We start from the raw sequence: 22,478 nt of genomic DNA, 5'->3' as shown, positions 1-22,478 counted from the left end.
CAGTGGGGAATAGAGGTCTGAAGGGGTGCGCGGTACATTACACATTCTGGCAAGTTTCACCCTGTCTCCTCCCTTCCACTCTCAGGCTTTCCAACAGCCTGTGATATTTTTTGTTAAACATCAGTCCGAACTTCCATTGCTTTTCTCAGAAGAGAGCAGCAGCGTTTGATTGAATCTCCTTTTCCCTCCCAGAGCTGACGCTGTGCCTGGGGAGCGGGGGGCTCCGTTTCAGGCTGCGCCGCGGCCGGGCGGGCTGCGGGTGGAGCCCGGGAGCAGAGCGGGGCTCAGTGGGAGCCTCCGCGGCTCAACCGGGCGGTGCCTGCGGCCGCTCCCGAGCTCCCTGGGAATCCAAAGCCGGCACTTTACCCTATCCCTGCTCCACCTCCCTGACCAGACCCCCTCCAGCGTGGCCCTGGCCGACGTTATTCCAGTGACCCCAGCCTTCCACCGCTCCACAGCGGGGCGCGGGTTATCCGCTCATTTGCGGCAAATCCAGGCTTTGTCCAGCTACCCTCCTCTTGGGTGACCCTGCGGGATCCCTATCCGGGAGAGGGGGCTGCGGTGCCGGGCTGTGACCCACCCCGCTGCCGCGGAGGCGAAGGCGCGGGGCTGCTCGCCAGTGGAGGGCAGGAGATAGCTGCGGCGCCGTCCCTTTTTCTAGCACGGGGAGGAGGCGGCGAAACCCACCCAGTCCGAAAGCCGCCCCGATCTCCAGCAGCGCAGTCTCACCTGCTGCTCCCCCCGCACTCCCGCCCCGAGAGGTGGGGACCGGGCGCTCCCCCCCTAACCCCCGCCTCCCTCTCCTCTCCGCCGGCGTTTCCTTTTCCGCCGGGCGGCCGGGGCGGGGCGGAGCGGGCGGGGGGCGGTCGCGGCGGCCCGGCTCGCTGATTGCAGGGCGGGCGCTGCCAGTCCACCGCCTCCCCCGCGCCAGCCGCGTCCTAGCGCCGGAGCCGCACGGCCCAGCAGCGAGCGCCCAGCCCGGCCCGGCCCCGCCAGCCGCCCCCCATGGAGGAGCAGCCTCACCACCACCATCACCACCATTACTATTACTACGGCCACCACCACCACCACCCGCAGAGCACCTACCTGCCGCCGTCCGACGGACGAGCCCAGCCCAAGCCGCCGCTCCGACACGAGCACAGGCACGGCGGCCCGCAGCACCAGGAGACGCCGAAGCGGAGAACAGGTCGGGGCGGGCAGCGGGTCGGGGCCTGTGACCTTCGCGGGGCGGTGGCGGCGGGGCCCTCCTCCTCTGCCTCCTCCTCCTCCCCCGGCCCGGCTGGAAGCTTCTCCGCCGTGCTGGGGCCGCTTCCTGTCCGCCATGTTGGGGCCGGCGCGGCTGCGGGAGCCGCGGGGCCCGGCGGCACTGCCGGGCACGTGGGGCCGGGCCGAGCCGAGCCCAGCCCGAGGGGGAAAGAGGGGGGGGGGGGGGGGGGGGGGGGGTTAAGGGTGAGGCGCTGGTTAAAAATTGATGAGCGTAAAAATCAATGAGTCAGATAAGGCGGAGAGGCCCGGCGGGAGCGGGGAGGCGGCGAGGGCCCGGCCCGGGGACCTTCGGCCGCCGCCCGTAGCTGTGGGGTGCTGGGGCTGCTCCCCGCGGGCCGGCCCGGTGAGAGGTTGGTAGAGCCGGGGCCTGCCGGCGCGATAGCCGGGCCGTAGAGCCGCAGAGGCGGTGGCCGGGCAGCCCTGTCTGGGGCCGGGGGGGTTGCTCACGGGCAGCTCCGGAGCCTCCATCGCGCTTCTAGGGGGCTGCCTGTCAGCTGCGTGTCGGAGAAAAACAAACCCTTTCGAGGTGTGTGAGTTAAAGCAACTGCGTAGTGACGAGAACGGTCAGAATACCGCGTACATAGAATTTTTTTTTTCCCTAGAAATTTCCCTTTACATAATGGGGTGGCAGGTGGGAAGGGGCCTGGCTGGCCCGGGAGCAGCAGGGGCAACGCTAAAATAAGTTACTGAGCAAAAATAAGTTTAGTCGTCATTTCAGCGTGTGCAGTGTGCCCGGGGTTCTAATGTGCGCTTACTCTGACACTCCTCCCTTTCCAGCCACCAGACGGTTTGTGAAGTTGCCAAGTACTCTTCACCTCTGAATTTTTGCATCCTTTTGGTTTTTTAGTTTTGGGGGTTTTTTTCTCCTCCCCTAAATTTTTCTTGCTGCACTTCTGTGTCAAGTCCAGAGCCAGCCATCTGGGAGAAAACTCAGGCAGCTGAGTTGTGAATGCTTGAAAATTGGAACTAGAAACTGCTGACACACTGACTTAATGAAATGGATTTTGTTCTTCATTTTATTCTTTTGCTCCTCATCTGCAAAGGTCTTATGACCACTCTATTGTTTTGTTTCATTACTAAGTGGTGTCAGGGGCCTTGAGTCATACAAGGTCAGCTATAACATTTGGCTCTTGAGAAGGTTTTCTCTGCATGTTATTCTGAAATACTTGATTTTCAGTACTTGCCTCAGCTGAGAATCATCATCCTATCAGTTTTCTCTGGGATTAAGCATTTATGGTTAAGAGAATATTCTCAACAGCATATTTCAAAGTTACAGTGGAAGTTGTGGTGGTAACAGATACTTGAGTGCAGTAAAATCCTCTTTGATGCTACTCATCAAGCTCAGTTGTGGAATTTCTGTAAAAAATCCTGCAAGGATTCCTTTTTTCCCAACTTGCACAGAACTTGAGCAGTTACATCTGCCAGACATCTGAGGCACCAGGATGTGAGGATAACAATGATTTTTAGTTATGGCAGTTTAATTCAACATCATCGGCAACAACAAAACATTAATTTTCGTGCTGGACTTTTGCCCCCTTTTGTTCTTGGGACGCTCCGTGGGTTGTACTGACTTCATGGCATCAGATGAAGCCTTAGGTGGGCCAGTTGTTGCAGTAGATGTGTGAGGAGCATGGGTGACTTGGAGGAGTGAGGGTAATGCTCCTTGGTCACCAGCTGGAGCGTATGCAGTGTGCTCTTTGCATCTCTCACTGAGACTTCAAGGCTTCACTTGGGGCATTGTAGCCAGGCTTCTTAAAAACAATAGCTCTCTGGCCAGAAATTTATTTTTTACAAAAATAATAAAGTTAATGAAGATGAGGTGGTTCAGTCTAGACCTGGGCTTCCAACTCCACTAGAATTGCACTCTCAAGGTTCACTTCAGAACCGTAAGGTCTAGCAATGAACTTCAGAAGAGAAAGGAAAGTGGAATGTACAGCATAATCTCATGATGGTGAGGAGCTGGAACCCTCAGCAAGTGCTTTATTTCTTGGCTCTTTAGCCAGTCCCAGGCCTTCTGTGGACTCTGAAATACCCAGGTTTCTCTGGGGTCAGGAGATCAGTTGCTGGAAGTGGTGGAAGGGTGCTTGTGGGAATGTGTTTCTTCCCAATTTTGTCACTTTTACAATACTAAGGAGCACATGTAGGGAGGTGTTAGTTGCTATCTTAAAGTGAGAAGATGCAGTCACCCTTTCTTTCCTCTACTTCCCGACTGGGCTTGCATGTGTCCTTTTGGAAAGCTGCTTTTTTTTGAATATTTTTTTTCTTTAGTAGAGGTGTTTTTTAGGAGAATGGAAAGGAGAGCTGCTGGTGTTGTAGGTCTGGAGCTGCTGGAGGTGACAGGAGTTGGCCCTTGTTCATAGTATGGGTTCTGAACTTCTACAAATCTTGTAGCAAAGGCACCTGATCCCTCTGTCTTGAAGCATCCTGGGAATTAATTTTTTTCCTCTGTGTGACCTGGAAACAGTAGCTGATGAAATAGCTCTGCAGCTTGCCAGTAATCCTCATTACGGTGTGTTATCCTTACATAGTTTGGGTATATTCTTTCCCTTTGTTTTGTTCCTTAATGTGTTTTCCAGCAAATAAGCATTTCCTTTTGTACATCAGAGACTAGATGTGTTCCTATTTTAAAATGTCTACTTGAGGAAACTGGATATGTTTGGGGCTGATTACAGCTTTCTACAATCAGAAGTTTAGCATTTCACTTTCTAATTCTTGCCTTTTGTTGTTTTTGGCTTTTTTCTAGGCTATGGAGAGCTAAATGGTAACGCAGGAGAAAGAGAAGTGTCATTAAAGGGCCTGTGCTCTGATGAAGCCACCACCCCAGGATCCAGGGTACCCAATGGCAGCCAGCAGCTTGTAGACACTAATGTGACCCCAAAGCAGACTGTGAAGGCCAGTGCTTTGGGGAAAGCTGGAATCAAACCCAAGAACTTCGTTCAGAAAAATAGCATGGACAAAAAGAATGAGAAGTCCTATGAAAACAAAATTAGAGAAAGCCAGCCCTCAGACAAGCCAGAAGGAGTGTCTATCCCGAACGGTGTGGTGACCAATAATTCTGGCTACATCACTAATGGCTATGTAGGCAAAGGGGCTGACAACGATGGCAGTGGCTCTGAGAGTGGATATACTACGCCGAAAAAACGGAAAGGCAGGCGCAACAGTGCCAAGGGTTGCGAGAACTTGAATCTAGTACAGGACAAAATAATGCACCAGGAGGTCAGCACACCATCCTTAAAACAGGAACCGGAGAGTTTCAAGCCTGATTATAGTGAACAAAAGGGGAACAGAATTGAAAATGCTAAGCCTGTTTGGAAATATGAGGCTGGGGCTGGTGGTGGAGCAGGCCGGGGAAAGCCTGGGCTTGGGGACGTGCAGCGAAAAAACTCTGATGCCAAACCTGGGATTAGCAGCAAGAAGTTTGATGACCGGCCCAAAGGGAAACACGCATCATCAGCTACGTCTAAAGAGGACTCATGGACCTTATTTAAACCACCCCCAGTTTTTCCAGTGGACAATAGCAGTGCTAAAATTGTTCCCAAAATAAGTTATGCAAGTAAAGTTAAAGAAAACCTCAACAAAGCAGCTCAAACCCCATCCACGTCGTCTTCGTCATCATCATCATCTGCTGGGGAGACTCAGGCCCAAACATCAAGTCGACTGTCCCAAGTCCCCATGTCTGCTATGAAATCTGTGACTTCTGCTAGCTTCTCGAATGGGCCAATTCTGGCAGGGACTGATGGAAGTGTCTATTCTCCAGGGACCCAGCCACTGCTCTCAACTGCTGCTAGTACTGTACCATCAACCTCCTCCGAGTCTGGACCCCAGGACATGAGTACAACTTCAACAGCTCTTGAACAAAAGAAATCTAGCCTTTTTATCTACCCTTCAAATATGCAAACTGTGCTTCTGGGTACAGCGCAAGTCGATTTCCCATCACAGACCAATCAGCAAAACCTGGGAGATATCTTCCAGAATCAGTGGGGTTTATCTTTCATAAACGAGCCCAGCGCTGGACCTGAAACTGTTGCGGGGAAATCTGCGGATAATCAGTTAATGGAAGTGACATTTCAAGGGGAATATCCTGCTACTTTGGTTTCACAGTGTGCTGAAATCATTCCCTCAGGAACTGAACAACCTGTGTTTCCTAAGGCTTATGAGCTGGATAAACGGACTAGCCCTCAAATTCTTAGCTCTATTCTTAAGCCTGGGACTGCTGTTGAGGGTAGTGTCTTAGCTTTGGAGTCGCATCACACAGGTGACCTACAAAAGGCAGACACTGGTAGCCAAGGTGCTTTAGTGTTTCTTTCGAAAGACTATGAAGTAGAGAATCCTCTGGCCTCTCCTACGAACAATTTGCTAGCCTCCGCCAAAGAACAGAGGTACCAGAGAGGCCTAGAAAGGAAAGATAGCTGGGGTTCTTTTGACCTGAGGGCTGCTATTATATATCACACTAAAGGTAATGTCTTAACTTGCTGCCTAAGGGCATTCTCTTGTCTATTTTAACTCTTAAGTGCAATTTTCTAACATGATCTATTCCTTACAGCAATTCTGATTGTCCTAAAAATGAGCTTTCTGGTTGTATGTCTCTAATGGCAATAACTGCTTAGGAAAGGGATTGAAATGGTTATTTAATTAATGTTAAGAGGTTTTTGTTTCCCTATTCTGTGGACAAGCATAAGTGATATTTATAAGGGTGCTACTTCGTGTGTTTTACATTTTAGTTACTACTGAACGAGCAGGACTTCCTAAGCCTCTCATCATTGGAAGGAGCTAAAGGTGTAGTTTCACCTGCTCTGTTCCAGTTTTGCCAGGTGATATTCTGTTAGTGAAAAGGTTTCACAGCCTGTACTCACACCTCTACCACCAAATTCTTGTAGCTTCTCTCCTGGGTAGATCAGGCCATGAAACCACAGCTTTGAAGGAAGGAAAAAAATATGCCTACAACTTTTCACAGTGTGATTTACTTTAATTTTTTTAAGCAAATCCCACACGCTTTCCCTCTCCTTTTCTTGAATATTGTGGCAATGGCAAGACAAATCTTTTCTTATCAACAGTTCTTTAAGCTGCAGATTGAATCCTCTCATTGTCTTTGTAGGCTGAATCTTTCAGATGATTCTATTTTCATTGAGTCCTTTGTAGTCCAGCTCCTTTTTTTCCTGTTGGTTTGTTGTTTTTTTGAGACTGGAATGACTCAGACATGGTACAGATGCTTTAAACTGGGAATGAAGAGAGGGAAGCCTGTGGGATGGCTTGCTTTCTGCTTCAGTCTCAGCCCCAGAAGCTCTGATGTCTTGCGGCCGTTCTTGGCTTTCAGTCCTGGCTTGGCGTTAACAGAAGCCTGGTTTGTGTGTTCCCTTTTGACATGGTGTTACTTACCTACCCTTGATGAACACAGGAGCAGTTCCTTTTTTATTCCTTCTCCCTTCACCTCTTACCCTGAAGGGAAAAAGGTAATCATCATTTTTTGTTTACTGTTTTGCATACACACATGGATAATGCCTTGTTCCTCTCTGCAGAGGGGTTAGTATTAGGCTGGATGAATTTGCTGTGTTTCTGCCACTACAAAGTTCTTAAATTATACAAACTCTGTATAATACACAGAAACTTAGATGCCTTCCTTAGCAAGCCCAGCCTTTTAAAAGTAATGACTCCCAAGTATTTTTTCCAGGTCATCTCAGTCTCTAGGATGTTAACATTTTAAACTCTGGTATTCTTGAGAGCAGCATTTATCAGTTGATTTTATCTGGAAAATGGGAGTACCAGCAAGCATAGCATGGTGTGGAAGGGGAGGTCCTTGGCAATCCTTTTCTTCTACAAATGTTCCCAAAACTTAAATTTCCCTCTTTTTTTTGTTTATATCAGCCTGAACTTTCTTATAGAAAAGGCACTCTGTATAGCTACAGCAAAGCTCATCAGCTCTGCCCTTCACACTGGCTGTGTGAAAGACCCCAGTAAAACAATAGTAACAATAGGAAAATAAAGAACACTCCCTTCCCACCTCCTCTTAAGGAGGTGTTAACTTCAAAGTCTGGCTGCTCCTTCTTCTAAACATTCAGCAGCAAGAATGGACACCTAAAGCACTCGTTAAACTACTGTGGTCTGCTTCTTTGCCTCTGCATGTGAATGAATGCCCTTTCACACCCTGGGGAGATGGGCTCTTCTGTGACTATTTATTTTTCAGTCTGTGTCAGCTTCCAGGTGTTACTTAGGGGTAAAAGATGATGAATGTTTGTAATCAGTGCTGTCATACAATGCAATGACAGTGGTGCTGCAAACACCTTGAGCTCCTATTTAGCCTTCAGGTGACTGTTGGTTTGCAAAGCAGGAGATCAGTCCAGGTCTTGGTAATTTTCTGTGATGATGCTGGGTGTTGCCTTTCTCTGTGTTCCAAGTTGGGGTGATTTAGGTTAAGTGATATTGGGAGGAATGGCACTTTCCTCTGTCCCATTGTGGTGGGGATTGCTGTCCTCTCTCTTCATGGCCTGATCCTGCAGCCAGAGTCCCCAGGTGAGCTCTTGTGGCACAGCATACTGCAAAATGTCTAGAAAATTAAGCTGCCAGGGTGTGTTTGCAGAACAGTGGTGCCCTGGTTAATTCCTACACCATCCTCTCCGTTCAACTTGGACTGTTTTCCTGAGGTCCTGCTCCTAGCCAACAGTTCCCTCCAGTAGGAGAGGAACAATTTTTACTCACTTATTTTCCACAAGATACCTTCCCCTTCTCCCCACCTCAGAGAGCCTGTGGGTTTGCCTTGCCAGTGCTAGGGTTTCCTGTGCAGCTGGATCCTCGGATTGTTTGGTTTTGATTTCAAGAGGAGAATGAACTTCTCCCTCTTCAGATTGATCTATTTGCTTGTGAGCAAAGTCTTGATAGTTTGCTCTTCAAATCTGCCCTGCCTCTGGGGTTATGGACACAGGGAAACAATTGCAGGGCAAAGACAGGGGTGAGCATAGAGCTCTGGTGCAGACCCTGCCTTGAGTTCCTCCATATGCCATAGCTTGGTGCAAGCTACCCATGGTATGAGGATGAAGCTCTGGGTGTTGAAGTGAGGAGTGGGGCTCTAGCATGGTTGGTTGCAGTCCTTTGGTCTGTCTCAAGTTTGCATCCTTTTTTGCACTGTTTGTGTCTGTAGCTGTGTTCAGGTTCTGTGGATTCTCATCTTGGACTGTAAATAGGTTATGGGAAAGCCTCCAGCCTGCTCAAGTAACTTTGTTCCAGCAAACCTGGCTTTCCTGTGAATGGTTTGTCCAGTGACTGCAAGGGGTCTTGGACACTTGTAATTGCTTCACAGCTTCCCTGGGAAAGGATGGACAGAGGAAGTAACACTCAGGATGGGCTGATTCTGGCACAGTAATCCTGTTTAACCGCCCCCCCCCCACAGCATCCTTCATGGTGGCTGGGCCTTGCTGAGGTGTAAGGCTGGGGGACTACCCAGCAGGGTGAGGACCTGCTGGAGGGTGCCATGCTCATTCACATGTGCTCAGATTGCTTTGTTCCCCAGAAGTCAGGGCACTGGGACAGGACTGGCAAGGCTGATGATGCACCCTCCTGTTGTCTTGAATGCTTTTTATGCTGGTTTCCTTTGTGCCCCTGCTCTGTGCGTTGCTTTTTTTTTTCCTTTTTAAAGGTCAGGAAGGCTCCATGATCATCTTATCTGCTTGACTGTAAAACACGATCCTTCAAGGTGGCTGCCTTCACTGACAGCACGTGCTGCTCAGTGCTGGTGATGGTGCCCTGAAACACTCACAGGTGACATGTCTGATTTAGCAAGGTAGATCTGGTGGGGTTGAGCACTGGTGGACCTCCTGCTTATATTGTTGGAGAGAGGGATGGTAGCTTAGTACAGGAGACTGGAAGGACCAGGAAGGAGTGGTGCCCTTCCTTAGGGACATTTTCCCTATTTAGGTCAGAACTGATCTTCTGTCTCAGTGTGGCATTCCCAAAATCGTCATCTTTTTGAGGTAAAACAGCTTGTAGATAATTTTTTTTTTTGGTCCTTTAAGAGAGGAGACTGGGTGTGCCTCAGCTTTTCCTCTGTTGAAATCTTCTTACTGCTTTAGTTCACCTTTTAAAGACAGCTGGATGAAATGTTTCACACCAAAATAATTGTCAATACTTTGCAGAACTTCATCATGTTTGGGCAGTTGCAGTCTCCCACGACCGGGTGTTGGTCACCAAGCTCTGCACACCAAATCATCTGATGGGAGAGCCCAGTAGTTTGTTTGTCCTTAGCTAAAAAGCAAATAATTGAGGTCCTCCAGCTCCACAGTAGCAAAGACCACATAGGTGGAGGAGAGGAACCTGCAACATCTCTGTCTTTCGCCTTGCCCCTCGGTTTCTGTGGTGCTGCTTCTTTGTTCCTTCTCAGCATCTCGTTTGCACCAGCATCTCTTGCATGAAGAAGCAGAAGAGCAGCATGGAAAATAGAGCAAGGCAGCGTGGGCCAGGCAGGAGTGGCATTTGCTGGAATGGTGAACTGGGTCAGAAGAAATAGCAGAGCTGTGAATTCAGCGATTTTCATCCGTTACATCAGGAGAGGGGTGGGGGGGGAAACAGAAAAAACAACCCAACAAGAAACAAAACAAAAAAACATGCTTTGCCATCCCCCTTGATGGGAAGGGGTTCAGTTTCTGTTGCTTATGGTCTTGTGGGGCCTGATCTCTGGGGCAAAAGTTGATTTAATTATCCTTCAATCTCTGTTTTTTTCAGGTGTCAGGATGAGTACAGTATATAGTACAGCAATGAATCTCCACAGCCTTGAATTTTTAGTCTTTGCTTTGTTTCTAAGCCAGTCCCCTAACTTAATTACTATGTTCTGTAGATAGAAATGGAAAAATCAGATGAGGATGGTCCCTCTGTTTTTTTTCAGCCCTTCATTTTAGGGACAGTTGTCAGTTTCTATATTAGATTTGTAAGTACAAAGAATTAGAACAGTGGCATTGAGCAGTCACTTCTGTTTGTAGCCTCTCTAGCGAGGAAAATGCGTATAAAAGTGCCTGCCTTAATAGGTTATCACAGAAAGGCTTCTTTTTCTCCAAGGTTATGTACCAGTCCTGCTGTAAAGTTTATTGACCTCTGAGGAATCTGTGCAATTCACTGTCGTGTGAGTTCTTGACATCAAAGCCATCCACCACCTTCCCTTTATTTTGGTGATAGTTCCCAGAAAAAGTGAGTCCTCTCCCTGGAACTTGTTAGGTGGATATGGCTGGAGCTGTCTGCCCTGGGTACAAGGGCCATGAGGAGGCCAGCTAGTTGTAAAAAAACCTGGAAAACAGGAGGTTGGAAGGGGCACGAGAGGTGACCTAGTTCTGCCCCTCACTTGGAGCAGAGCTGACTTTGATGCTGGATTGCAGAAGGGTTTGCTGATGGCATTTTCTCCATCTGGGTTGGAGCCTGCTGTGAAGGAAGTGTGCCATTTCCCTGGCCACATGTCTTCTTCTGGGAATGGTGACCCCTGTCTGTGGGTCAGGTCTTGACCTTGTGCTTTGGCACATGCCAGTGCTAGCTTTGGGGTCAGCATCACACTTGGACTCAAAGTCAGGATACCCTTTTGCCATACAAGGGTGAGAAATGATAAGAGGCCTTGCTCAGACTTGACCTGGTAGCTTTATCCAGGGAAAGCTGGCTCAGGTGAACAGCTGCTTGAGCCCGAGGAAGGAGTTTTGGGGCCTCTTACCTGACCAGCTTGTGAGAGCTGCCTTTTTCTCCATCCTGCATCCCTGTGATTGCTGTCTTGGTTAGCTGGAGCTGGGGTTTGTGCAGCGGTGACTCTGCTGAGCTGCCAGGTCAGTAACTGAGGTCTGTCCAACTGCTGTTATTTTTCACATCTTGGGATCATCGTAGATGACCACAGCCTGTAACTAATCCAGAACCATGAGGAAAACTCAGAAAGTATTATCAAGTAAAGCAGAATAAATGGTGAAATGTCATCTTAAGACTGAAGGAAGACTTTTTTATCTAGTTTTGTGTTACAGTTAGCCCACATTTTTTTCCTCTGTGTAGCTGTTTCAGCTGATAAATGTGTTTAACCTGTGTTGCTGGCCAGTGAGAGGGGAGGACCTTGTTCTTGCTCTTCTGATGGCAGATGATAGTCAGTATTAGAGCCCGTTTGCCCATCATCTTTGGGTTTTGTAGCTTTGGTTGAGGGTTGCCAGCCAACGTGTCCAGAAGTTTGGGATTTATAGGACACTTTACATTATGCCCTCTTTCCTACCTTTCTGAAGAAGGAAGACTAAAGTCTGAAAAGGGTGTGAGTGGGGGGCTGAGTATTGCTTCATTAGTTATTTTTTAAAAACTCAGAACGTGACAACTTAAGTTTTTTGGTGTCTTTTTGATAGTATCTCACTGTCTTATTGTCAGCCACATCTTTAAAAGAGCAGTTCCCATTCTTGTGCCTAGTGAAGTGAGGATCAACAGAAAGCATGGTATTTTGCATGGAGATAGAGCAGCAAGCAGGGCTTCAGCCTATGCCTTGTCTTTTGTACTCAAACGTTTCTCTATTGTGGGGGAACCAACAACCTGAGTAGTTTTCTTCCTCCTGCCTTTGGGGAAAGCTGTTAAAATAGGTGATGTTCTTTAGCTGTTAGGAAATGATGCAGCTAACTCCCCTGAATGGAAAACTGGCTCTGCTGGAGGTAATTTTAGTAGCTGGTTCATTTTACTCCTGGGGAATCTGCATGGGGCGGATGAGGGAGGGAGTCCCTTGCCAGGTTGCTCGTGTCCCTGGGGGTGTTAGAGCCTGGTTTCTACTCCCAGAGCACTTAGAGATTCCCCTGATAAAAGTGCAAAGTATTGCTGTTATTATCATGACACAAAAATAACAGACCTCGTAAAATTTTGTCAGGGCCTTCCTTACAAAAGACTTAATTGTGCAGAGAGGGCTGGCAATATTTATTTGCATGCAATTTCCTGTCCCAGGGAGCTGGAGCTTGTAGCAGACAAAAGACAGATGAAGGGGTTGGAGAAGGGATGCAAACATGAAAGCTATTGATCAAGGTGACACTTTGCACACATCGTGCTAAGGCCACAAGTTTTGTAGGTTTTTTTCTTTCTTTCCCATGCTGGCTGGTTTATTTACTGCCTCGTTTTGTCTTTTACTGCACAGATCAGGTAGCTTAATAATCCACTGCCATTCTCTGTTCCAAGCCCCTACCAAGGTCTTCTCACCCTTCTTTCTGGCAAAAGGGAGACTGGAAAGATTGTTCCTGCAGGTTGTGTTCCTATAATTTTGTTTCTTAAACATGAGTGCAGGCTACAGGTACTATCTTTATAGTTCTAGTTCACAAAATTCTAACTCAATAGTGCCTAAAGGTGGTTATTTCAAATAGGTCTCTAAACATGTGACTTAATTTTAACTTTGCTGTTATTACTTAGGTAAACAAACAAACAAAAAGCATGTGCCCTGTCAGCAAGTACTGGGGAGGGTTTGTTTGTATTTATCCCACAAGAGGCAAATTGGAGTAAGAGCTGTGAGCCAAGCAGGCAGCAGGTATCTGGAGCATCACACCTTGTTCTGGGATGATTTGTTGGCAGTGGTTTCATAGTGATGTTAGCAGAGTAATCCCTGCACCATGTGCTTCAGCACATGCATGCTGTGAACCCTGAGAAACTCACTTTGTCCAGCAGTTCTTACTTCACACATGCTAAGCATCAACTCAAAAAATCATCCCTCTGAGCTACTTGTTGGGGCTGTAATGTGTGAAGCAGCGTTGGAGTTCTGAGTAGTAAAGCCCAAAGTTAGGTTGTGATTTGTAGGAGCAGAGTTTGGGGGTGACATTTCTGGTGCTCAGTTTGGCCATCTAACCCTTAAAGACCATCTTAAAATCATCTCTCTGCCTTCAATCGTGTTAAATTCATGTGGTCCTGTGGGGTGGGTGGAAGCTGTGCTGCTGGGCTAGATGGGGTTGTCTGAAAAACCTTCAGCACAACTGCAGGGAAGCCTTGCCATGCTCAGAAAATTTAAGTATGTTTGGAGTTGTCTTTAGTAGCAGCATCAATATGTAGAATAACAATGGTCTTCTTTCTCTTTTTGCTTCCACAGAAATGGAATCGGTTTTGAATTTGCAGAAGCAAGGTAAGAATTAGAAAAAATAAACCAGATTGCTCTGTTGGGTTCTGTCTGTTAGGATGGGTGAGAGGGGGTTGTGTTTGTATCCAGAATTGCCCTGTTTAGTTCTTGAGCTCTGGTGGTTTGTAGTCTGTCTTTGTCTGTATTTGGGATTACTCAGTCAGGACAAAAAGCCTTACATGGGGAGCAGGGAGGGTTTTTTCTCATGGTTGAGTACCTTGCAGATCCCTTGTGAACATCCACATGTCCTGAGAGCAGCTTGTCAAAAACTTAGGATTTTGTTTTCTTTCCAGATCCCAAAAGGATAATCATTTATGATGAAGCCATGGATCGCCCGGATCAATGAAGGTAGCAAGACAAGACTGCCTGTTATAACCTTTCTGCAGCATTTGTGCTGTTCATGGGGGACAAAAGGCTTTTATGCTCCTTCTAAATCTTCAGTTCAGCAGAGGAACCATAACTAGAATCACAGGATAATATATACAAATATATATATAGTTATTTAAAAATGGCAACTGAAAGTAATTAGACTCTTAAGGAATCTGAAAATTTATTTCAACGAGACTACACACGTGATTATTTAATCTCCGGTACTGAATAGATTTTTTTTTTCTTTCATTTTTTTTTTGTTTTGTTTTTGTTTCAAGAGTGAATGCAAGTGATTAACAAATACAGACTTGATTTACAAGCCCGGTTCTAAAGTTCCTGCTGTCGTCTGCAAGGGCAACAGCAACCCACTGGAGAGGCATTTCCACTTCACAAGGTTTCTGTTTCTTGTTCTGTGACTGTAGTGACACAGGGATATCAGGATGATTCACCATCCTTCATCTCTCCTTTCCCTTCCATCTTCCATATTTGTTGCTATTTTTGGTTTGGTTTTTTTTCTTTTTTTTTTTCCTTCTGTTTTCCATTGAATGCTGGAGAAACACCTTGGAAGTTTGCAGAGTTTATTTTTTTTGTTGTTTTTTTTTTTCCAGAGAATTATAATCTGCATGTTTTGCCAGGAGTAAAGCAGCCAATCATATGCTGGGGATATTGTCTTAAAACATCATTCTTCTGGGGGAAAGATGGTAATACTGCAGTTCTAGGATTCATGGTGAAGTCACACAGTTGACCTGGCTCCGGTTACACGTTGGACTATTGCAACTGAAGAGTTCTTTCATTTTAAAAGACAACATGCAAAAATAAGCAATCTGTTTAGGCATTTAATATGGAAAAAAACATTAAAAAAACCCCAAAACAACAAAAAAACCCCCGCTGTTCCCACAGTTTAATGCCATTGTATTACTGGGAGCAAAAAAAAAAAAAAAAAAAAAAAAAAAATCTTCTGCTTTCAGCTGTAGGTGCTTCATATATGCTCTGTCTGTCTCCTAACACTAAATGTGCCGGATTTTTTTCCCCGTTTTCATTGGAAAACTGAAGAGGAAGTGAGTTCTGCTAACTTTCACCCTTCTTGTTTTATTTTTTTCTCTTTAAAAAAAATCAAAATTTAAAAAAAAAAGGAAAAAGTTTTTAAAAAGTTGAAAAAAAAACAAAAAAAGAAAAAAAAAACCAAGAAAAAAAAACCACACCAGGAATTTGAATCCTTTTCAGTTTGTCCATAGAATACCAGTGGCTGGGTTTCCTGCACCTGCCCATTGGAAATGCTCTTTTATATTTTAATGCAGTCTGTGTATTTCTGGGCTCTGCTTCTAATTATCTCTTAATAAAAATATATTTTATTACAAAAATGGAGGACTTAGGAATTAAAATAATAATTTAAAAAAATTTAAAATTAATAAAAATATCAAGGAAAGGCAAGCTTCCTAGCAGTGGTAGATAAGGCTGAGCAGACTGCAGGCTCCAGCCGTGTAACCCGCTCTGTCCCATCGCAGCTTGTGTAGAGTGTCCAAATTGTCCTGGGGTTGGGGAGGTATTTTTCTGTTTTTGCTTTGTTTTTTTTAAAAGGTGGAAAGTTCACAGGGTCCAGTGTAAGAGCAAGCAGTCAATGAAGCAAAAACGGGTTTTCTGACCTGCCCAGTGCTCATAATAGGTGAATGCTGGTGTCACTGGGCATCGAGGTCAGCAGCAGCTGGTGTCTCTTGAAATTGGACTGGACCCTATGGGGCATTAGAGGAAGCAGATAAGCCCAAAACTTTTGCCTACCCCTTGTGCTTAGATTTATCCACTTGTTTTTGTTTTGTTAACTAGGAGTATGTAGCAGGCTCTTTTTTTTTAAATTGTTTTTATTCTGTTAATTGTTCCAGAATGAAACAGTTTGGTTCATGGTGGGACAATGAAACTTAATTCTGTACCTTTTGTAAGACTGCAAGCTTTCTGCCACGCTTAGTTTTAAGAGTCTGATTATGGATTGCCTACTCCATTTTATGTATAAAATACTATATAGTATAATACTGTAGTGTGATACTATATAGTAATCATGTATTGTATCAGTCCAGGTTTGGAAATGTGTGGTTGGCCAGTCGCAAATAGTTCTGTTTCACCTATAAACTGTACCACCACCTTTACAGGTGTGTGCATAACTTTCAGATGTATAACATGTTTACAGATGTGCCCGACATCTAGTCCTCTGTTCCTATTTTTGATTCTGTTGAGTCTCCCAACTGCTTGCCAAAAGTTGGAATCACCTCTGGCTCTGCTGCAGAGGAGCTGGGGCATTCCCGAGCTTTAAAGTGTTGAACAAACTGGATGGTGGGGCTGGGAAGATAAAGGTAAAAGAAATGCTCTTTTTTTCTTTAATTATTATTACTAATTTTCAAAGAGTTGAAGGCTAATAGCAAAGTTTCCAGTTTGTTTTACTGGCTTTAAGGCTCTGCTGTGTATTTATTTGCCTTGTGTAGTCACTTGTCGCCTTAAGGGCTGGGTTCCATTAAAAAAGAAAAAAGAAAAAAAAACTTTAAAAAAACCTAAAAAAAAAAAAAAAAAAAAAACCACCAACCTAAAAAAATACAAAACCAACCCTGTTTTGCTTCCCTGAGGTCTGTGTTGTCCTGGTACCCCCAGCCCCAGACGGGTTCTTGGGGCTGGCAAGTTGCAGAAGCTGAACAGCAATAACCCGTGCTGAATCTGACCTCCTGTGTTTAGAAAGGTCCGAGTCTTGCTGGAGTATTTGAGGACTCTCATCTTGGCCCAGTCCAGTCTATCTCCTAAACAGCAAAAGAAGTGCTGAAAGAAACATGGTCCAAATGATGGGTTGGGATGTCTCTTTTTTTCCCTGATGTTTGTCCCTGCTGCTCTGCCTCGCTGCGCCTGGCCCCTTGCCAGGGGAGCCCATCCAGAAACACCCTCGGCAGCCTCTCTGCTGTATTTCTCCTCTCTTCAGGTGTCTGTCTCTCTGTCTCCATCAGCTCCACAGCGTGTGCTCAGTGCTAAGCAGTTAGGAAATCCTCTCTCTGAGCTCCTGCTCGCCGGCACAGGCGGTATTTCTGGGATAGAAATATTGCCTAGAGCCAGGCAGGACCGTGGAAGGAACTTCCTCGTGCTGTCATGTAACTCACCCTGTTGCTATCTGCAGTCCTCCCAAAGTCCTCACACAATTCTTTACTGAGCACTTATTAAAAATATCTTAAGATTTAATCTGTTCTTCTGATTATTTTTGTGTAAACTTATAAAAGAAAAAAACAAAAAAACTGAAATTGAGCTGTGACTAATTTAGCACATTTAAATAATGCTAAGGTGTTACTGATAAGTCTCATGTTTTAGTTGTTTGTTTTGTTTTTGTTTGACTCAGAGTATTAGTACTGTAGCATAAACCAAATACAGCCTGGGCAGGGGTGCAGCAGCCTTCTCTCCTGGGTCTGAACCCCAGGGTGTCTGTGTTTGCCTACCCATGAGGGGGTAAGGAGCTGGTGGAGTGGGGGCATCTGCTTGCCTCAGGAGAGCTGAGTGTGTATTTATTTGTGCCATTGTTTTCATCACACTGAGTAAAGTAAGTTTTAAAACATTAAAAACAGGTTAAATATGTGTAGTATTGGAAAGTGGCACCAAAATCCTGACCAATTTTTTTATTAGCTATGAAGATACTAATTCAGGTTAAGGCTTCTCTCCCCTTTCAGTTCCCAGGGTGAGTCCAAGTTCCTCTCCTCCAGTTTCCTTGCCAGGCTCTCTATTTATTGGAGTAAGGATTCCTGCACGGATGGGCTGTCTCCTTTCTCCTCTGGTCTTTCCTCACCATGGCAGGTCCTCTTGGTTGTCTCTTTCTTGTACAGGGTCTGGTGAACCATGGGCTGGAGCTCTTCTCTCTGGCCAGGTCCAGCACAGGGTCTCCTTTCTCTTTGGTGGATCAGGGAGTGTTTTGTTCCCCTAAAAGAGATGATTTAAAAGCTTCTTTGGGTTCCCATCTCTGGTGACGGTGGTTTGGGGACCCTCAGCCTCTCTGTTCCCACTTGTCTATCTGGTGGATTGGCAGTGCAATGACTTTCAAGGTTTTGTTGGAGCTTGGTTTTGGTTTAAAGCCACCCTGGTTGTCTGTGAAACCTGTTTTCATCATTAGAAATCTGTCTCTTGACGATGTGGATATAGCTCCAGGGCATGGTTTCTGTTGCTAACCCACTTTAAACCATTGCCTTTTCTGAACTGTAAATCACACTGTTTGCCTTTTGTAGCTGCTGTGAACTTCTTTGAAACGGGCAGGGGGGGGAAAATAAACAGTTCTCATTAGGTTGCAAGTATGCCAGCTACTCAGTGTCTGGGAGCGGGTAACAGGGTGAACTGGCTAGGTAAAAAAAAGAGATGGAAGATGTCCTTTCAGCTGAGTGTATTCTCAGTGCTTTTCACCTTCAAGAGTGTTGCCATGGTATGGTAGCACCCTTTCCAGAAGTGGCTGGTGGGTGACCTCAGGGACATGTGGGAGTGATGGCAGTCACAGGCATCTTTCAGGACTGCTGGTAATTTTCCTATGTGTTTGGTTTTTGCTCTTGATTCAGCATTTTAATAATTAAATTCCTATGGTGTCCGAAGCTTTCAGAAGTCTTGTCCCTAGCAGATTTTTCCGTCCATAGTGATTTGGTTTCCTTACAGAGGCTGTTTACAAGGGAGGTGGTTGAGGTCAGGGTGAAGAGAACAAGGCTACCCCTAATTTAAAGCTGCTACATGATTTCACACTGATGCGTAAGGCAGGAAGCAAGCTGGGGCTAGAAGAGCTCTAGTGTGGTGGAATAGCTTAGGAAGCAGGACTAATTCTAGCATTGGCCACTGAAGAGCACTTTTTCTGGGAAAAATAAAATCCTCGCACAAGCAGCTGAGAAGCAGGAGCCTGGTGCAGAGCAGCAGAAGATCTTGGTCTGTTTTGCTGGCCACGCTGCCTTCCAGAGGCTACAGAGCTTTAGGCAATTGCACAGTACATGTCACAGCACAGGGTAAGGCTGGCTTCCTTGTATCCTGCTTCAGATCCTCCAAAGTGGCACTGCTCAGCGGGGTAACACTGGAGCAGCACAGGTCTGGGGAGGTACAGAGAGCTCCACGGTGGCCTTGTGTGGGGGGCATGAGACCCTGGGATGCTGGTGGGGTGTTGGGCTGCTCTGCCCTGGGACAGCAGCTGAAGTGCTCTCCCCGAGGGATGCTGAGCTGTATTTATCTTGACTGTTAATCAGAAAGCTTCACCTAACATGTCCAGAGCTCTAAAGCCATTTTGTAAGATAGCAGTATCCCTTTTCTACAGCCTTATTAATCAATAGACTTATCTTTAGACAGAAGAAGAAAAAAAATTTCTTTCTGTGGTATGAAACTTGTGTACTGCAAACATATGAACATTTAGCAAAACCAGAACTTAGAGTTTTCTTAAAAAAACAAAAAACAACAACAACAAAAATAACCCAAACAAAACCTGTCTGCTTTCCGTACAGTCTTTCCTCAGGTGCTAAATAAGGGTTCCAAAAATGGATACTGCTTTAGTAGTTTCTGCTTTATTGTTAAAATACGTATTTTTTTGCTTAGGTGTTATAAAGATATTTTAACAAGAATGTTTTTTTAATGTAAATAAGATTGTGTCTTTAATTTTTGTTTTATCTTCTTTTTGTCTATATTGAATAGTCTAATTTTCATTTTATCCTTTTGAGAAGGACCCTCTTGTTACCTTCCTTGAAGACATTTCATTAAGTGTTGCTGCATTGAAGAATGAATCTAAAACTGTTCATTGTCTTGGATTAATGCTGCTGCTGCTATAAGTAACCCTGAAAAATCAAGAATGTGTGATGCACTTTTTTTGTTTTGTTTTTTCTTCACATGACCATGTAGTTCCTCTGTGGGTAGTTGAACCTTCCTGTAACACAGCCACTAACTCTGCAGGGAGCATTAGGGAGATGGGGTGTAGGAGAGGGGTGTACCTGGTTTTGGTGCTGACCTACAGGAATTTCTATGCAAATGCAAGCAAAGGAGAACTCTTAATTTGAGAGAATGCTGTGTTGTTTTGGGTTTCTTTTTTCCTTCTTTTTTTCTTTTTCTTCCTCTCTTTCCTTTTCTTCTCTCTTTCCTTTTCTCAAGCTGCTTTTGAAAAGGGTAGTGCAAATCCCTGAGGTTTTCATCTCCTTCCTCCATGGTTGGTGGTGCGGGCAAGAGTAACTTGTGAGGTAGAAAAATCTCAAATCAACTGATGTCTCCAGCTTTAATAGTTTTGCTTTCTGTTTGAATCTGTCTTTGGAAGGAAATCGCTCATCTCTGCAAAAAGGTCTTTTTTTTTTTTTTTAAATACTTTATCTCAATGTGAAGTCAACCAGCAGTATTAAGGATTGCCCATGCCCCCAGTGCTGGAGAGCAGCAGATTCCTTCAGCAGCCCTTGGCCCCCAGGAAGCAGTTGGTGCTTGGAGTTGGATGTTTTCAGAGGAAAAAAGTGATGCCAACATCTACCCAGCTGAAGCCTGGTGGCTGAGGTGTGCAAGCCCAGGGCTTAGGGAGGCCTCACTGTATCAAGGTGGTGCTGTGGGTCACAGGCAGGTCTGGAACTTGTTGTCTTCATGGGTGACACCTGGAGCATTGCAGGGGGGCTGCATTCCGTGAGGGAGGAGTTCACTGGAGAGGGAAAAAGGGAATTCACTTAACTATTTGTAGGAGATACTTTAGGAAAACAAAGTACCTCTGTAATGTGAGGGAAGGGGAAGGAAGGTCTAAAGTTGTGTAGGAAAAATACTTGCAGATTACAACTGCCTGGAAAGTAGTTTATAAATACATAGGCCAGAACTCTGCCTGTTTAAGTTTAGGTTATTCAGCATCTTTTTTTTTCAGCCAGTGTTTGCTCTTTTACAAACACGTGTGTGTGTGTGTGTACATCTGACTAAATGTGCCTTGCATGTGTGCTTAGTTTTGTTGAAGAGAGTTTGTAGTGGTGTGTGAGCTGATGGCCATGGCCTGGGATGGCAGCACGAGGACCGTGCCCCATCTGCAGTCGTGGGCTCGTCGCTGACCCATAGGCTTGACACAAGGCTTGGACTCGAGGCTGTCAGTGGCTGTTTCTTTACAGTTTGGGGACAATGTCCTGCAGCATGGCACCTCTCCTTTCCTAACATGAGTGGTTTTCTGTGATTTTGAAGGGGAGCAGGAGGGAGAGAAGGAGAAGCTGTTTCACTCTTCTCCTGTGGGCAGAGCTGGGCATTGCTGTGCTTTGCTTGCCAAGCAAAAACAAGTGAAGGTTGGGAACTGGTTTTGCTCTGGAGTTAGGGCTCTCTGCAGCACCAGGGACCCTCTGACCTGAGGAGTTTATTTTCCTCCCAGATTGTGGGGTTACTTGTTACTGTGGGCTTTTTTTCATTTCTTTTTGTAAAGGAGAAGTAAACACACCTTGCTTAAAGTTAACAATAGAAATGCTTATGTTTGCAGTCAGTGACTCAGAATACAAAGCTGTGCAATTCTTGTTTCTTCATCTCTCTCCCAGCTCAGCTCAACGTGTGATTACTGTCCGAGTCTTTCCATACTTCTGCCACTGTAAATGTGAAAGCTTGCTTGCATTATTTTTTAGAAATGCATTTTGCACACTCGGGTTTCGCTGAAGCTCCGTGAAAAAGTTAGTTTGAAGCAGATGAATAAAGCTATGCACATGTTTTGAAAGTTTTAATTTTTGTCTCATTACCAGAAGTGACTTATCTGCCCTCTTTTGCATTCCTGTGCTGTCATTGCCTGCATTATCTTCACCATCTCAGAGGGTATGATGTAAGGTGACAGTTCTTTGCTGACAGTTGTAGCAGAAAACTGACGCTTCTTGATTTTTTTAGTAGCCTATCTCTCCTTTCCTTCCTCTGTATCTCTCTGTATAGCTATATAAATATATATATTATTTTTTTATTTTAAAGAGCCTACTTTAGTAATTGAACTGGGGGGAGTGGGGTGTACTGGCGTGTTTTGGATACACTTTGTGCCCTTTTTCCCCTGGTGGGGAGCGCAGTGATGGGTATGGGGAGCAGCTTTGAGGAGGGGATGGAAATCAGTCCCACCATGTTGCAGGCTGGTGGTGAGGCCGAACTTGAGGCTTCTAATGAAAAAGTCAACAGGAGAGGAAACCCTCCTGTTGTGTATTCCCACTGTGAGGCGGGAGGGACAGGCTTCCTCGCCATCCTCACTGCAGGGGCTGTAGTTCACGCCGGTCTCCGGAGTGAGAGATTTTTTTTGTTGTTGCTGTTTTAATCTCATGAGTTGGGTGCGTTGGGTTGCAGGTACCACCTTTGGAAACGTGTTGCTTAGCCCAGAGCCTTTGTGCTGGAGAATTGGGATTTTATGAGGGGAGAAAGACCCTGACAGTTTTCTCCTCCTGTTCCCTTCTCCATGGCAGAAATTTGTACTAACTTGACAGCTTTTTTTCATACAGAACAGGGCTGCTTTTCTATCTACCATCACACGTGTACTTACACACCGTCAGTGGCTTGCAAGCCTCTGGAGGTCCTCGACTTGTTTACTGGGGAGACAATGCCTGCCTCTCCCCCTCCCCTGAATATTTCAGTGTTAAGGGTGGTGCGAAACAACCGCGCACTCCGACTGCGAGCTGGGGCTGGAGAGATCCCTCCACACCCCACCCCCCCTGTTGATAAGTTCTCATTTCGTTCAGTTTCCTGGCATGTATTAAAATCGTGGCGAGGGGTTGTGCTCTGCCTGCTCAGGAGCTGAATTACCTCTGACCTGGGGAGAGGGGCAGCCCCTCTTTGTTGTCCATATTGTCGTGTG

The 22,478-nt window shown here is 45.8% G+C and overlaps 1 protein-coding gene across 2 annotated transcripts; it reads left to right on the top strand.

The window, feature by feature from the left end:
* The first annotated feature begins 923 nt into the window (after positions 1-923).
* Positions 924-16,909, top strand: NUFIP2 (nuclear FMR1 interacting protein 2). Of its 2 annotated transcripts, XM_030462188.1 has the most exons (5): positions 924-1,186; positions 4,010-5,722; positions 13,307-13,339; positions 13,627-13,681; positions 14,311-16,909. In XM_030462188.1, exons 1-4 carry the CDS (start codon positions 1,006-1,008, stop codon positions 13,677-13,679), a joined length of 1,980 nt encoding a protein of 659 aa, XP_030318048.1. In that variant the 5' UTR covers positions 924-1,005; the 3' UTR covers positions 13,680-13,681; positions 14,311-16,909. The 2 variants fall into 2 exon arrangements, with proteins under 2 accessions (XP_030318048.1, XP_030318047.1); XM_030462187.1 differs by having other exon boundaries at positions 13,627-16,909.
* The last annotated feature ends 5,569 nt before the right edge of the window (positions 16,910-22,478 follow it).

Source organism: Calypte anna, chromosome 19 (assembly GCF_003957555.1).
Source record: "Calypte anna isolate BGI_N300 chromosome 19, bCalAnn1_v1.p, whole genome shotgun sequence".
In the NCBI taxonomy this organism is placed as follows: domain Eukaryota; kingdom Metazoa; phylum Chordata; class Aves; order Apodiformes; family Trochilidae; genus Calypte; species Calypte anna.
This window is presented reverse-complemented; position numbering and strand designations above follow the sequence as displayed.

Coding starts and splice junctions, on each gene's coding strand:
- NUFIP2 (XM_030462188.1), top strand. CDS start 1,006: ATGGAGGAGCAGCCTCACCACCACCATCACCACCATTACTATTACTAC. Junction 1,187..4,009: donor GACGCCGAAGCGGAGAACAG/GTCGGGGCGGGC, acceptor GCTTTTTTCTAG/GCTATGGAGAGCTAAATGGT. Junction 13,340..13,626: donor TTTGAATTTGCAGAAGCAAG/GTAAGAATTAGA, acceptor TTTTCTTTCCAG/ATCCCAAAAGGATAATCATT.